Source organism: Lytechinus variegatus, chromosome 7, assembly GCF_018143015.1.
Source record: "Lytechinus variegatus isolate NC3 chromosome 7, Lvar_3.0, whole genome shotgun sequence".
Taxonomy (NCBI): Eukaryota; Metazoa; Echinodermata; class Echinoidea; order Temnopleuroida; family Toxopneustidae; genus Lytechinus; species Lytechinus variegatus.
Window position 1 is genome coordinate 42,227,682 of NC_054746.1, and position 16,331 is coordinate 42,244,012.

Below are 16,331 nucleotides of genomic sequence, written 5' to 3' on the forward strand. Positions count from 1 at the left end.
AGCGCAGTCTATAGTCGGCGCGGTTTACAATGGGTTGCATGTACGTAACGCAGTGGTCCTAGTGCAGTGCGCTGCAACTTGCAAGGCTCTTTTGTGTTTATGATAAAGCTTTTAAATCAAATTGTTGTCGAGTTGCCGTTTCTTTCGAATCTGCAGAGTTGTTCAGTTGAGGAGAATAAAAAACTACGTTTTTGTAGGTGTTTTGTGATAAGTTGTGTGAGAACTTTAGTAGGATACCCGGTACTGTCTTCTTTTGCCGTCTACAAAAGAAGACGCAACTTTGAATATACGGGACTGGACTGTAACGTGCTGTGTGCCCTTTATCGCAGCCCAACACAGGGCCTGCGGCTGCGCCGGCCTGCTCGGGGCCGAGGGAGCTCGAATGAGCTTGAGCCTAACCCCTGTCACCTGTGTACAGTAGCTGTCACTGTCTGTTCCAGCAGCCTTAAGGGAAAAGAGTGACGCGCCGTGCGTGCGTGACTTACTTAGGCCTACTTTACTTCCAAGATACTGCCCAACTCCCCTAAAAGGGGTCAACTTCACTGCATCTGTCAGATTTGGGTTCTTCAAGAAGTTAAAATAAGAGGCTGGATCAGACATGTACAATCCTAGTCAGCAACAACATGGACAAATTGTTCCTGTGTCCGTTCACAAAAACCAGCAGGTAATAATTCTATTTCTAGCCTTTTCTAGCTCTAACATTAACGTTCTATAAACGTTTTTGTCAGCGTAGTATTACTAAGTAGTATTAGTAAGACTAAGTAAACATTCAGTTTTTGTCTCACCTGCAAAGCAAAGTGAGACTATAGGCGCCGCTTTTCCGACGGCGGCGGCGACGGCGTCAACATCAAATCTTAACCTGAGGTTAAGTTTTTGAAATGATGTCATAACTTAGAAAGTATATGGACCTAGTTAATAAAACTTGGCCATAAGGTTAATCAAGTATTACTGAACATCCTATTAGAGTTTCATGTCACATGACCAAGGTCAAAGGTCATTTAGGGTCAATGAACTTAGACCATGTTGGAGGAATCAACATCGAAATCTTAACCTGAGGTTAAGTTTTTGAAATGTCATCATAACTTAGAAAATATATGGACCTAGTTCATGAGACTTGGACATAAGGTTAATCAAGTATCACTGAACATCCTGCATGAGTTTCACGTCACATGACCAAGGTCAAAGGTCATTTAGGGTCAATGAACTTTGGCCGAATTGGGATATCTGTTGAATTCCCATCATAACTTTGAAAGTTTATGGATCTGATTCATGAAACTTGGACATAATAGTAATCAAGCATCACTGAACATCCTGTGCGCGTTTCAGGTCACATGACCAAGGTCAAAGGTCAATGAACTTTGGCCGAATTGGGTGTATCTGTTGAATTACCATCATAACTTTGAAAGTTTATGGATCTGATTCATGAAACTTGTACATAAGTGTAATCAAGTATCACTGAACATCCTGTGCGAGTTTCAGGTCACATGATCAAGGTCAAAGGTCATGTAAGGTCAATGAACTTTGGCCATGTTGGGTTTTTTGTTGAATAACCATCATATCTCTGTAAGTTTATTGGTCTAGTTCATAAAAAGTGGACATAAGAGTAACCATGTATCACTGAACATCTTGTGCGAGTTAGAGTAGTATTTAAAGTCAGCACTGCTGCTATATTGAACCGCGTGATGCAGGTGAGACGGCCAGAGGCATTCCACTTGTTCAGTTTATTTATTCAACCAATCATAAAAATTATTAGGTGACTTAGGCCTAACTTAGGTTAGGTTGTTTTAAATCGGCATTATCCTGGTTTAAGTCACCAGTCCATTAGTATTTCGTCAGCGCTGGTGTCCTTTCAACTCCCATGAACTATGTACAAAATGAGTGCACACACCTGAGAAGGGAGGTGACTTATTTAAAGGGGAAGTTCACCCTGACAACAAGTTTATTGTAAAAATAGCAGAAAAAATGATAAAAGATATTGCAGAAGGTTTGAGAAAAATTCATCAAATAATTAAAAAGTTATTATAATTTCAATTATTTGATTTGTGATGTATTATAATTTCAATTATTTGATTTGTGACGTCATATTCGAGCAGCATTCCTACATAGCGAATGGTAAAAAATCAATGAAATGTCATTTTCTCAGCAAATTGAAAATGGTTTTCACTGTACCTTTTGTATATCAATAGACAAATCATTTCACACCCGATCATGAATAGAAAACAAATTTAAGTCATCAGGAACCATACAAAATTTGAAATTCATGCATTTTATATTACATAACACATGGGGCAGCTGCTCGTTTATGATGTCACAAATCCAAAACTTTGAACTCTAATAATTTCCTTATTTTATAACGAATTTTCCTCGAACCTTCACCAATATTTTTTTACTATCTTCCGGCTATTTTTACAACAAAGTTTTCTCCAGGGTGAACTTCCCCTTTAATGATTTAAAGAAGTAAGAGTCAGTTTCACACCTAACATTTAAACAACTGGAATCTGTTTGTTTTCTGTTTGGAGCATTTTTTATTAAAGTTCGATCTATCTAACGTTAGAGCCTACATTTTTTTTTCTTTTTTTACTTTAAAAAAATTGTTTTAATTTTGTATACAAGACTGTCCAGAACATTCCTATCAAAACTGGTTGTACTATTTTCTGTATAGGTATGGTTCATACATCTACATTAACTTTTGTTTCATGTAAAGTTATTGTGTTTTGTTGCAAGAATTGATGAATTGTCTGTTCAAGAATAATTATGTTAATTCATATTTAATTAGCTTGATGTAAAACCTTGTACTTCAATTACGTCTTTTATGTGGCAGTCATGGGCCACTTTTCATCATATGATGGCAACATCAGACCCAAACTAAAGAACAATCTAAAAAAAAAGTGTTAACAGACACATTAAATATACTGTATTGAAACATGCTGAATGCCCCAAGACCAAGGGGATTTACATTCATAGTGCAGTATGCATCAATGTAAATTCATTTTCAAACAGGATTTTCATAAATTTCTTTTGTTATTAGCGCAGACCTAGTTAGCACTGGTGATAATCATTATCTGTTTCTTTTTTGTGTTGTACAGGAAAATCAGGATGAAGGGCAGCAGAGGAGTCATTATCCCCAGATAAGTTCCCAACAGAGTCAGTCCTATCTTTCTGTTCCATCCATTGGTACACCTTCTTTTGGTTCAGTTGGTAGTGTGACATCACTTGCACCAGGTAGCAGCTTTATTCCTCCTTCCCCGATGGCTCCCTTAACACCTGCTACACCAGCGAGCAGTGAATCTTCGGGTATTGTTCCACAACTACAGTAAGTTCTATGGGTGATTTCAAGTTCACTGCTAAGGAGTAGTGTTGTTCTGTGTATCACAAACATCTATTGACAAGATAAAGCCTACATTCAGTACTATACACTCTAGACAGGAATAATCATTGTTTCTGGGGATTCATTTAACAATTTCTGGCATTATACTATAATCCCCATTCACATATTGGTGAGTGGAGCCAACACAGTTCAGTGGAACAACCAAAAATACAGAGACTGAAGCTTTTGGTCTTTAGAAATTCTTGCTACATTTAACTGTATACATTTGTGCACTTGGTTTTTTTTTAAAGGAATAGTGTGAGTAATGTGACAGGATTTTTTTTTTCAAACATATATTTTGAGAATGATACTGATTACTGAATGAGTTGGCTGAAGTGTGACCTGAGAACCTGTACCTGAGATCAATTTGATTTATGCTTGGATGTAGTAATTGTGTTTACTAGTATTTGTTTTTTTATTTTATGGCTATGTTTGTCATGTTCTTGTGACTATGGGTTGCATTTCTGTATTTCCTATACTTTAAGTTACCCATTTGATGATAGTTTTAACAATCATTGTCTTTTATTTTTAATGTTTCTTTCATTTTGACCTTTCACCCTTTAGGAATATTGTGTCAACTGTAAATCTGAGTTGCAAGTTGGAACTCAAGAAAATTGCACTACATGCAAGAAATGCTGAATACAACCCAAAGGTAATATTATTAGAATGAAGTTTAAAAAAGGAAAACAAAGGAATTTACATTGAGAAATTAATTACAATGGGGATAGCTGGACTAAGTTGTTTCAAATAAGAAAGTTGTAAATATCATAGCTTGGTTAAAGAGGTGCAATATATTATATAACACAGATTATTATATGATATGATAAAGTGATAAAGATTTCTAAAGAAGATGTATACATGTCAACAGGATTGGTCACCGAATGAAGTTCATATTCTATTTCAGGAGAAGAAAATTAACATTGGTTTGAAATCATTTTGTTATACATGTATGTAACAGAGATTTGCTGCAGTGATCATGAGAATACGTGAGCCAAGAACCACAGCTCTCATCTTTAGTTCAGGAAAGATGGTTTGTACAGGTGCTAAGAGTGAGGATGACTCTAGATTGGCTGCCAGGAAATATGCAAGAGTTGTACAGAAGTTGGGATTCGCTGTAAGTGGGGATTCTTGTTTTACTCTATTTCTTATCTATCTTTGGAAGATGTGAAAAATGTTGGGGGTTTTTAAAGGCTCTGTAAAGGTAGATTCCATATCTTTGTTAGATGGTTATTAGTGTTGCAACAAATTCTTATCAGATTTAATTTAGATTTGTTTGATCTTTTCCTTTCGAATTGAATTGAGTTCAGGATATATAATAATTTTTAGATAATAAGTAAGAAGCTGCCTTTCTTTGTAAAAAATGTTTTAACCATTGATTCTGCCTGATAACTTAGATTAAAATATCTCTAAACACTTCTTTGGTGGCAATGAAGATAACCAGTATAACTTCATTAAAAATTAGTTGTAAATGATTCATAGCATAATCTCAAATGAGTTCATATCAATATGATTTACATTGTGAAATTATTCAGTTTGTCTTCAAGAATGCACCGTAAGTCAATCAAATTCAATTGTAAGGGAACAGAAGTTTAACCATTTAATTTTGGGGCACTCAAAATGTTAAAATCTGGGTGTGTGGATCTGTTCAATATGAGCTATCCAAATGTTATTTCAATATAATGTTTCATTGACAATCATTTTGTTTTCTAATGAAAATGAGCATATTTCAGATTTTTGGAGTTGACAATTTCCTGAATCAAGCAACAATACAATTATACATATTCAGAAAGAATTTGAAGTTGATTCTTGGTTCAGAAATTCTTGAACATCATTAATGGCTATATGTCTTTTTATGATATAAAACTTGGAATGCATGAATGTTAAACTGTAAAATTAGTTTAAACACCCACCTAGATTTTTATGCATGTACACACGGAACTAGTTCAGTTATTTGCTGAGGCGCATTTATTATATTTGCTCATCTGCTAGTATACTATCAAGGCTATTTCAAGACATTTCCTTAATGTGTTTGGCCCATAGTCTTAGCTTCAGTTTAATTTCAACTCTGGTCTAAAACTCTATATGGTTTAGATGCAGGTCCCTACGCTAACGAGCAAAAAGGCCAGATTCATCCAAATCGTCTCGTGGCTGAATCCTTCTTGCAAAATCTTGTGATTCATGAGATTTTTTCTCTAAGAATTTACCTGATTTAACCTTAAGTCAAATGAAATATCATTGCACGATCAGATAGAGTAAATGTTACTCTTTCATATTGGCCATTTATTTTGTGAACAATATTTTGATAAATAAGTGAATTTCTGGCTTGGAAATGTGCCTCAAATTTTTCTTACTCTGTTTTCTTTTGCAAATTGTGCAAAACTTTTTATTTTGAGCCTCAATGATATATATTTATTTATAAGAACATATTTATTTAGGTACAAAAGATCAGCATAAAACTGTTTTTCATGAATGACCTAATGGAAACATAAAGAACAACATAAATCATCATATCATACATGAAAATAAAGTCGAAATCTAAGTCAAAGATAACAATACCTAGTAACATAAATAAACAAATATTGTTACTTAAATGATGATATGAATCAAACTAAAATATATCACCATAAAGCTGAATTTTGTACTTTCTCACAATTCCACTCTTGATGTGCGGCACCTTTTAATTGGGTCAAGATCACACTTTTCCCACCAAGGTGCAAGACAAGATTTCTGAAATTTTGTAGTTCCATGAAACCTAGAGTTCTGATTGGCTGGATAATGTTCACAAAACAACAGGCGCGGGTAATTTTAGGAGATTACCACATTGGAAGTGTCTCTTTGACCAATCAGAGTGCAGTATTCTTGTTTTCAAGCTGCTTTTTGTACTTGGCCAATGAAAAGTGATCTTGACCCGATTAAACCAATTCTTATTTTGAAACCTACAACTGTATACCACACATATTCAGCTTTATCATGATCTAAAAATAATTTGGGCTCAAACAAAAATAAAATGTAAGAATAGCAGCTTTTGTCAGGTGAAAATAATTATTTTGTAGCATATTTTAGATCAAAGGTTTAACCTATATTACAAAATATTTTAATAAATTGCAAACACATGACTTAAAAGAATGTTTCTTCTTCTTTACAATGATACCAAAATCATGAAATTCGATGCCCAATCCGAATGAAAAGAGGTGTTTTGGTCCGCATCAAGCTCATTAAATATGCAAAACTTCTCTAGTCATGAATATTTGGATGAAAGAAGCCAATTTCTTGGGACCTGCTGACTGACCGTAACTAACTTTGACTTTCTCAAATCTATGACTGCACAGGTTAATCCTATTGGCTTATCTCACATTCAAATCAAAACTTTTTGGGAATAATTAACTAAATGGCTTTCTTCACTGTCAAACCACCAGGAAAGGGAACAATAAATATAAGAAACACTATGGTGTAAGCAAGACCTTTTTTTTTGCTTCTTGTATTAAACTTGAGCACAGAGTAGTACTAGCTTAAGTTAAATTGGATTTTAGAATATGTGTTTTGGGGTCTTACTCAATCTTAAATCCTTGATTTCACTTTCGATCAACTTTGATATTGCTTCCTGTAAATAGTATTAATATTGATTTGAATAAAATTTTATGGTTAATAAGTACATTATATTTTTATCTTTCTCCAGGCAAAGTTCTTGGATTTCAAAATCCAGAACATGGTTGGTAGTTGTGATGTTAAGTTTCCAATTCGTCTGGAAGGATTGGTACTAACACATGGACAGTTCTCTAGGTAAGTTTAACATACATGTATGTACAGCTTACTTTGTTGTAGTACATATCATTTCAAAGACAGTGTTTTTAAGTAATACTAGTAAGACTTATGATTTCATGGAGTCAAGTAGTTTCAATTTATTTTGTAAATGGATAAAACTTTGATTGTATTCAGATTAATATATGCAAATTATACAAATTGAAATGGTTTCAAATTCATCATGAAGCTTGGCTTATCAGCCCTTTGTCCACATTCCTTTATTAACCTGTCATATTTTGTGTCTAGCTCCCATAACAGTTTTTTTTTATCCAATACATTTAAAACCTAGAATTTGGGGTTTTGTTTTACTTTCTCTTTATCTTACAAACTAAATTGTCAATAATTTATACACCAAGGAACTTGTATTTCACATCGACAGGAACACTTAATTGGGTATTCATAGAAATTGTGTAACATGTGAATACATGTCTTTGTTTCATATTTTGCCATAGCACTTTTATGGATGGATGATCTGAAATTTCACTTGATTATTCTTGTGCTTTTCTGTCATTCCTTTCTATTTTTCTCCATTGATGTCTTTGATTCGCGCTCATTAGCTATGAACCAGAGCTATTTCCAGGTCTGATTTACAGAATGGTGAAACCACGCATTGTACTCCTCATCTTTGTTTCTGGAAAAGTGGTTTTAACAGGTAAACAATTCATGTAAAACAATGTTCCCTTTTTTGCATTTTGCGTTCTGCTTTTCTCTTTTCTTATATGGGAGGAGGAGATGGAGACTTCAATGTAAATGAAATGAAACAGCATAAAAATGTTGACAAATTAATTAAACAAGTCCGGTGTGTGGATAATGCAAATTTACATGAGGAAATCCTTACATTTAAAAATTGTGATGGGGCAAAGCCAATTTCAGCCCTAGCAAAGAAAGTAAACAAGTCCCTCAGGGCACTTATCCATCTACGAACAGCAACCGTATCAACACAACACAGATAATAGGATAGGTAGTCTTGTAGACATTTTGAAGGTGTGAATTGTTCATCTCTTTTTCTCACTCTCTCTCTCTTTGTCCTCTCTCTCTGAAACACATACATACCCTTTATCTCCTCCTCTCCTCCGTCAAAATAGAAACATAAAGTCAAACCAAACATTAAAGATGCTGAATAGTGGTCTAGGAATTAGACTAGTGAAAGATGACTATTGAAGTATACAATTCCGTGAAACATTGAGATCCGACTTTGAGGCGAAACTCGGAACCCAATGAGTCAATATTTGTTCGTTCGTACGGACATGAGAACAGAGCTCATTGGGAAAAGGAGACTGAATAAAAATCATCTTGGCCTTTTCTCAGTCCTTTTCAGCTGTTCAAAGTAATATCTATCTAGGGTAACTATCAATTTAAGAAATCTTTTTGATAAAATGAAGATGAATAATATAGCATGAAAATAAATCATATATGTCCAGAAATTCAAGCCAGTCAGAATTAATCTGCGCCTGAGGTCGAATTTCAATCCACAGCCCACCTCGGTTGATGGGCAAAGTACAGTGTAAACAATATATTTTCGCCGAATCCCCCGAGATGCAAGTCGATCATTAGATTGTTCGTAAAAAGAATTCTCTAAAAAAGATTATTCGCTAAGTATAAAAATTCACAGGAATATTACTATTGCAATCCATGTATGTTGAATTTTAAAAAGAAGGTCATAATAAAATTATTAATATAATCATTAATCACTATATTTGAATAGTATGTGAAATCTTTTATAGATTGTCTGAAAATAAACATGAAAGATCTTTATAACTTGTTATTTTCTTTATTCTTCTCTTTCATTAGGTGCTAAAGTGAGGCAGGAGATCTATGATGCCTTCAATAACATCTACCCTATTCTGAAATCCTTCAAAAAGACTACTTAGCACATGATTTGGTCGTATAACGTATGAAAGAGACTCTAATGAAATGGTGATCCTTGTATATTTTACCACCTGTGTTGATTTGCGATAACAGTATGTTATACAATATGTTTGAGGTGCATTATGAGACATTTCCAGAGATCAATGAGGATTACATAACATGTAAAGAGAGGAACTGTGCTTGCTTCTGGATCATTGATTCAATATCCGTTTTTTTCTACTATCAAGTTCAGCTGCCACCTTATTACGGATGGTGCATGATTCATAACTGGAGTTCAAAAGGAATATGCGTCTCCTTTTTGTCTCGCCTGCATAGTAGAGAGAGACTATAGGCGCCGCTTTTGCGGCGTCAACATCAAATCTTAGTCTAAGGTTAATATCGAAATCTTAGCCTAAGGTGAAGTTTTTGAAATGTCATAACTTAGAAAGTATATTGACCCAGTTCATGAAACTTACACATAAAGGTAATGAAGTATAACTATGCATCCTGCCTGAGCTTCAGGTCATATGACCAAAGGTCAAAGGTCATTTAGGGTAAATTAAATTTGGCCATTTTGGGGGTATTTGTTGAATTATTATTGTAACGTTGAAATTTTATGGATCTAGTTCATAAAACTTGGACATAAAAGTAATCAAGTATCGCTGAACTTCCTGTGCGAGTTTCAGGTCACATGACAAAGGTTATTTAGGGTTAATGAACTTTGGTCGTATTAGGGGTATTTTTTGATTTGCCATCTTAACTTTAAAAGTTTATGGATCTAGTTCATAAAACTTGGACATATGAGTAATCAAGTATCGCTGAACTACCTGTGCGAGTTTCAGGTAACATGACAAAGGTTATTTAGGGTCAATCAACTTTGGTCGTATTAGGGGTATTTTTTGATTTGCCATCTTAACTTTAAAAGTTTATGGATCTAGTTCATAAAACTTGGACATATGAGTAATCAAGTATCACTGAACATCCTGTTGTGAGTTTTAGGTCACATGAACAAGGTCAAAGGTCATTTAAGGTCGATGAACTTTGGCCATCTTGTAGGTAATTGTTGAATTGCCATCATTAATGAAAGTTTATGGATATATTTAATAAATTGTAGACAAAGGGACAATCCAGTATCATTGCTCATCTTGCACAAGTCGTAGGTCACTTGATGTCATTTAGGGTCAGTGAACGTAGTAGCATATATGAATGTTTTTTTTTTTTATTATTTCATAGTCATTTTCAAAGTCAGCACTGCTGCTATATTGAATCTCATGATGCAGACGAGACTGCCAGAGGCGCTCCACTTGTTTTTTTATTGCAGTACACTAGCAAAATTTGAGGGAACATTTCCAGAGTAAAATTTGTGACTGTATATTATCAATGCTACATTGCCATTCACAATGCAGTGAAACTTGTATATGTTATTGTTTATTTTAAAGCAAGTTTGTAAAAAAATTTCTTCTGATATTTGTTTTGGAAGAGGGCATTAGAGAAAATTGTGTGGGTTTTGGGGTTGTTGAACAGATATTTCTGTCCCATCGATGTGACACTAAGGCAGATGGGCAACAATGAATATTCAAGGTTAGAATATTAATTTTCACTTGCAATGTAGATTGTAGTCTGAAAATCTAAAATAATTATGCTATATCCACAAATCCAACCCAGATTTTTGCAATCCATTAATTACGGCCAATACACGAGCAACTGAAGCCAAGTCCAAGTCTTGGCTTAGTCTAACGTATTAGACTATATTACTATATTAGACCAAAATCATCTGATTCAGTTTTGAGCCATGTATAATCCGACTGGTCTTGACTTGAGAACTATTAAGGGGCGAAGATCTATGTCACATCTAATATTTTCATTCCATAGTTTTACAAAACTTTGTGTTAGCATATGCATGCAGCCAACTGACCCTACCTCAGCACTGACCGGGCCAGGGCGCCGGCACGGTTATGCCAGCCATGGCACTTGTATACTCAAGAGGTGGTGCTGGATTGTTTGGGCGCATTGATTTGTTGCAGCGAAATTGAAATGAAGAATGTATCAAGCTCACGTATCATTTTTATCATATTGATACCGGTATGCAAAGTCATAAAACCGTTGTCACCACCACGTAATATTTCAGTTAAAATACAGGTACAATTATTTCAGATTTTTAAGCATGATATTTGATGTAAAAACCTATCAAGCAAAAATAATGAAAAAGACGAAGTGAAAATGAATTAAATCTACAATCTACTAAAAAAGTGCTTTGAAAGGATATTCGTGGTCACAAAATGAGCTTGGCTAAATCCGGGTGAACTTAGCGGACTGATTTATTTATGACAGAATTTAATCTTGTTTTACTGAAGATTTACAAAAAATTGAGACAATAATTTAGAAATAGTTTTGTTTCTCAATTGTGGTACATTATTATTCTATTGTTTATATATTTTTGTTTCTATTATTTGAACCTGGTATTGTCATAATCTATTAGTTTACCTTTATTTTGCTATTACTCTGAGTGTGTTATATCAGTTCATTGTTTCGTTAGCATGACTACCAAATTGTTCTTGCACTTCAATTGTATGCACATATCGAGTTAACCTTCCTAATAGCAACCCTGCATTTACATCTCAAAGTATTTCACCCGGAATCAAATATTTTTTTAATTTCAGTTTGAGCTGAGCCTTTTGAACAAAAACATGCAAGTGGTTAAAGTTTAAATTAAATGCCTGTAATAATTTTCTATTTTCTAACCATACAATTATGGTGTTCTTTATTTAAACAGGGAAGATGAGTGAAAATATAGAAAATGTGAATAATGCAACCTAATTTCAGATATGATTTTTTAGTCCTCTGCTCACAAATGAGGCCCAGTGTACAGGAATTTTAAAATTTGCATAGATGAAGAAAGTATGCTATTTATGACAATGTTACATCATGTATTTTGCTTTTCTTCTTCTTGAAATCTTTTTTACCTTGTAATTTTTTTGGGGAAACTATTGATTTCATTTTTGTTGTAATGCGAAGCAAATTTATTTTCCTTAAAATCATGTCTACCCCAATAGGAAATTGAAGCTATAGAATTTAAAATTTCACTCAGTTTCACAAAACATGACCCCCTAATGTGAACAGGTAACTCTGCCTAAGTCAAATATTTTGAGACCACAGAAATATGTTTGACTTTGAAGAAATATACCTCAGAAGAGGTATATTATAACAAATGTTTTGAATGATCTGTTCTAAAGTATTTGATTCAACTTTGCAATTATTAGATATAAAGAAGGTCATCTTAGAGAGTTACCTGCATTTTAATTCATTAGTTATCAAACATTACAATTTTTGTATTTTTTTTTTACAGCGGTGTGGGGGCATTGTAGTATTCAAAGTATGAAATTTATGTTCCATGTGAGCCCATGTTATTTTCAAATTTGATTTCTACAAAAGAATTTTGGAACTTTTTGATACACTGTATCCTTGAAGAGTAATCCCTTTCAGCATCCCGGGAGTATAAACTATAATGGAATTGTAAGTGTTTAAAGGGCCTTCATTATGAAGAAAAGATTACCAGTACACTTCAGAAGTCATAATCCATCAAATGGTCAATTATTCACATAGAGTTAGTGGATGAAACTTAGTGACTTGACTTTTATTACATTGGAATATTGGAATGGCAGTACCAATATGAAATTGCATTGTTTTTCCAAAGCCTTTTCTGTACATTTTGAATAGCCTTATGTTGGGAGTGTATGTATTGGAAAGGAAGGGTCTTTCTCAACCTCGGCATAGTTACTGCTATGGAACCCTCTCTATGTGATATTTTGTATTGTGTTGATGTAAATTGTATAAATGTAAATAAAAACATGAAAGTATTGATAAATAGTATTGTTTTTGTAAGTTTACTTTATTTTCCTTAGATGTACAGTGTATTAAGACTTTTGTATTATTATTATTATTGTTATTATTATTACTATTACTATCATTATTATTATTATCATTGCCATTCCTCCACCTTCTTTGTTCCTTCTTTAGTTCAGGCATCCCCACATCCCATTATGTCTCGCCCACCAGATGTGAATGCGAGACTAAGGGATCCAAATGTCTGTCCGTCCCTCACAAACATGGCACATAACTCCGCAACCGAACTTTTGTACCAAACTCAGGTTGTAGCTGTACTTAGGAGACCTACATGTTATTGTGTTCAGAAGTCACATGGTTACGTTCATAGGTCATTTTCAGGTCAAAATTAAAGTTTAAATTATGTGCAAGACTCTTATAACAAATATTATTCCATCCCAGTTATTTTACAATAAACTTTTGATTCAATTCTGTTGCATGCCCTCACAAATCATGATATTACTGGTCACTGGGCAAGACACAACATTGCTTATGCCTTGTTTAGAAACTGTTATACAAATAATTATTTCATTTTCACCATACATCTAGATGACATCTTGTGATAATTAATTAGAAAGAGTGATCACAGGTACCATACACATTTAATAAGCACTTGGTCCTACATGCATTTATTTATTGGACCTGATAATGAATAACTAATTCAATATATCAAAATGCAAAGAAAAAAAAGAGTAGAGGATATGATTTCAGCTAATTTACTGCATATCTATGATTAAGCCTATATGCATAGAATTGTATACCCAGGAAAATTAAAAAGCTTAGATTTAAATTTAACTTTTTCATCTACATTTTGATGACATTTTCAATTTTTGTGTTATTGGCATTCCAAATTTTGATCTGTGGATGTTTTATGCTGTAGACTTGACAATGACTGAACAGCTGATTGGCATCTGTATATCAGCTGGTATTTGTCTGCATTCTCTAATTATGATCAAAAGCTGATCAGCAGTTGCAAGTAAAATGGATCCCTATTTATACTCTATACTCCTCTTAAATCCTGGAAAGTAAAGAAAATATGAATATGACTTGGATTTTATTATATTTTTAACACTTTGATACAACAAAAGGGCTAATAGTTTGAAAATGAAAATACCCCCCCCCCCTAGAACTGTATTTTCATTTAAAATGATAACGTAATAATACACATTTTTTTAATGGATATTTCAAATTTTCAAGTTGGGGGAATGGTTCTCTGATTTTTCATCATTTTTCAGATGTAGGGCCTACGTAACAATAAGAACGTCAAGTAGTGTATTTGACCCCAGAATGATAATCTAGTATATCTTTGGTGTGTATTTTCTGAAGTTGATCTTGGTATATTGGAAAATTTTGGATGAAATTTACATTATGGGTAGGCCTATTTGAGGCTGTGCTTGGTACGTGTTCATGAAGAGACTGATCTTAAGATTGTGAAAGTTCAAAGCAGGCATGATATTCCCCTCTGAAAAAAATCTGAAAAATTGTGAAGGGTCACCGCTGAACTCTGAGGCGCCCCGGTGGGGGTTACAAGCTCTTGCATAGCCTTAAAGAAATCGAAAGTGTGAATCTACATCATTGCACGATAGTTATAAAGACTCCAAAAAAAAAAAACAGTAAAAACAGCATGAAATGTTTTTGAGGGAAGAATTCCATGGGTAAAAAAATGAATAAATAAAAAAAATAATTTAAAAAATATGTACATAAAATAATTACAAAATATATAAATTTGGAATTCCGATTTTAGTCGGGAGACTGATCATGTCGTTTCCTAAACAAAACAATCGCTAGAGGGTATTCATTTGTCTCGCAATCTACTATGGTCAACAAGGAAATTCGTGATCACTCTCGCAAAAAGTGTTCACTGGCTTTCTAGGAAATTCGTGATCACTCTCGCAAAAAGTGTTCACTAGCTTACAAGTGATCACGAATTTCCTTGTTGACCATAGTAGATTGCGAGACAAATGAATACCCTCTAGCGATTATTTCAATCCGCAATAATGAACCTATTTAGTATTATTAAAACAAAACATTTTCCTAGCCCTTAATACTCAAAAGATTTTCTTTTCTAATTTTATTAGTTTTACTCTTCACTTTCTGATCACCAGATAATATAGGCGGATCCCGAGGCCCCCCCCCCCCCTATTGGCGGAGCAAAAAAGGGGGGGGAGAAATTAATGAAAAAAGAAAAAGAAGGGGAAGCATAAGAGGAGGAAGAGGAAAGAATAAAATAAGATGAGGGGAAGACTTGGAAAAAAATCATGTTACTATAAAATTTTCCCTCGCCCTTGCATTGCCTTGTAGGTGATTTACATATCTTGCTCAATCTGGAGCTTAAAATAAAAAAAAATAAAGTCAATGTACAAAACACATCAGCTCAGAAATCGAACTTTCATTATTTTGTTAGATTTTTTTTCAAAAGAGCTCTGTAAAAAAATATAATCGGTTTTATGCGTCAATCATAGGCTATCTCGCGCATAATGTCTCAAATGAAAGAAGAAAAGTTGGATATTTAAGTTATGAAGTTTCTTTTTTGAATAAGGCATGCAGAAAAAACTAACTCAAAATCGCAATTTGGTCTGAATATTAACATTTTCTGCTAGCTCTGCGCACTAGCAAAACTTGTCAGGTCCTGTATTTCATAAAGTTCTCAAAAGCAGCTAGCGCTCAGTACGTTCGCAATTTGATTGGTGCGTTATGTATATCTCAATATTAATTCTATAACCATTAAAGTACTTAGAATCCCTAGTTCATGAGTTTAATAATCAAAAATTTTATTGATATTGAAAATATATGAACTCATGCATCTTATTCATAATTACAAAATTGCTTTAAATGTCCAGTTTTCAGGCCATAATATTTTATTTCGCGCTCTCATTAGGCTTATAAGATAATAAATAAAATATTAATTTGATATTGCCCTTTTTTCAAAATGAAATATCGACGAGTTTCATCTCTATTAGGACGAGAGAAATAGGAAGATATTCATTTTAATCATATGTTCTTATGTCCCGGTCTTAGTGTCGAAATTCTAAGTAATATTAATGAAACATATTAGCTCTTTTTAACTGTGATCCTTTTCCTACAAAGTGCTTGGCATAAATAGCTTAAATCCGGGGGGAGGGGGGGGGAGGAGTCAAAATTCATTGATGTACACATGCGTGACCAAATTATTTCCAAACACCCCGAAGGACCCGAAGGACCCGTAACAATAAAACATTCCTGTACTTGTTTAGGGGTTCATTTCAGGTAATATTTGCCAAGAGTATCGTTTTGTTTCCAATACTTGTTAAGGGTAGGGTTTTACACACCAATACTTGTTAAGGGGTGCATTTTCAAAATATGGAAATTACGTGTTTACCCGGGGGGGGGGGCCACTTCCATTCACGAGTGGATACCATGCGCGACCATGGGGTCTCGAAAAGCACCCTAAACA

The 16,331-nt window shown here is 34.0% G+C and overlaps 1 protein-coding gene across 1 annotated transcript; it reads left to right on the forward strand.

Annotated features, from left to right (window-relative positions):
* Positions 1–25: 25 nt before the first annotated feature.
* On the forward strand, positions 26–12,886 carry LOC446185 (TATA-binding protein). Its single transcript, XM_041613770.1, has 7 exons — positions 26–664; positions 3,087–3,313; positions 3,932–4,019; positions 4,326–4,481; positions 7,044–7,147; positions 7,726–7,820; positions 8,960–12,886. Exons 1-7 carry the CDS (start codon positions 599–601, stop codon positions 9,037–9,039), a joined length of 816 nt encoding a protein of 271 aa, XP_041469704.1. The 5' UTR covers positions 26–598; the 3' UTR covers positions 9,040–12,886.
* Positions 12,887–16,331: the final 3,445 nt, after the last annotated feature.

What these genes read in the sequence shown, in the direction of transcription:
- LOC446185 (XM_041613770.1), top strand. Translation starts at nt 599, where the DNA reads ATGTACAATCCTAGTCAGCAACAACATGGACAAATTGTTCCTGTGTCC. An exon ending in GGTATTGTTCCACAACTACA is followed by an intron (nt 3,314 to 3,931) that starts GTAAGTTCTATG and finishes TTCACCCTTTAG; the next exon opens with GAATATTGTGTCAACTGTAA. An exon ending in ATGCTGAATACAACCCAAAG is followed by an intron (nt 4,020 to 4,325) that starts GTAATATTATTA and finishes TGTATGTAACAG; the next exon opens with AGATTTGCTGCAGTGATCAT.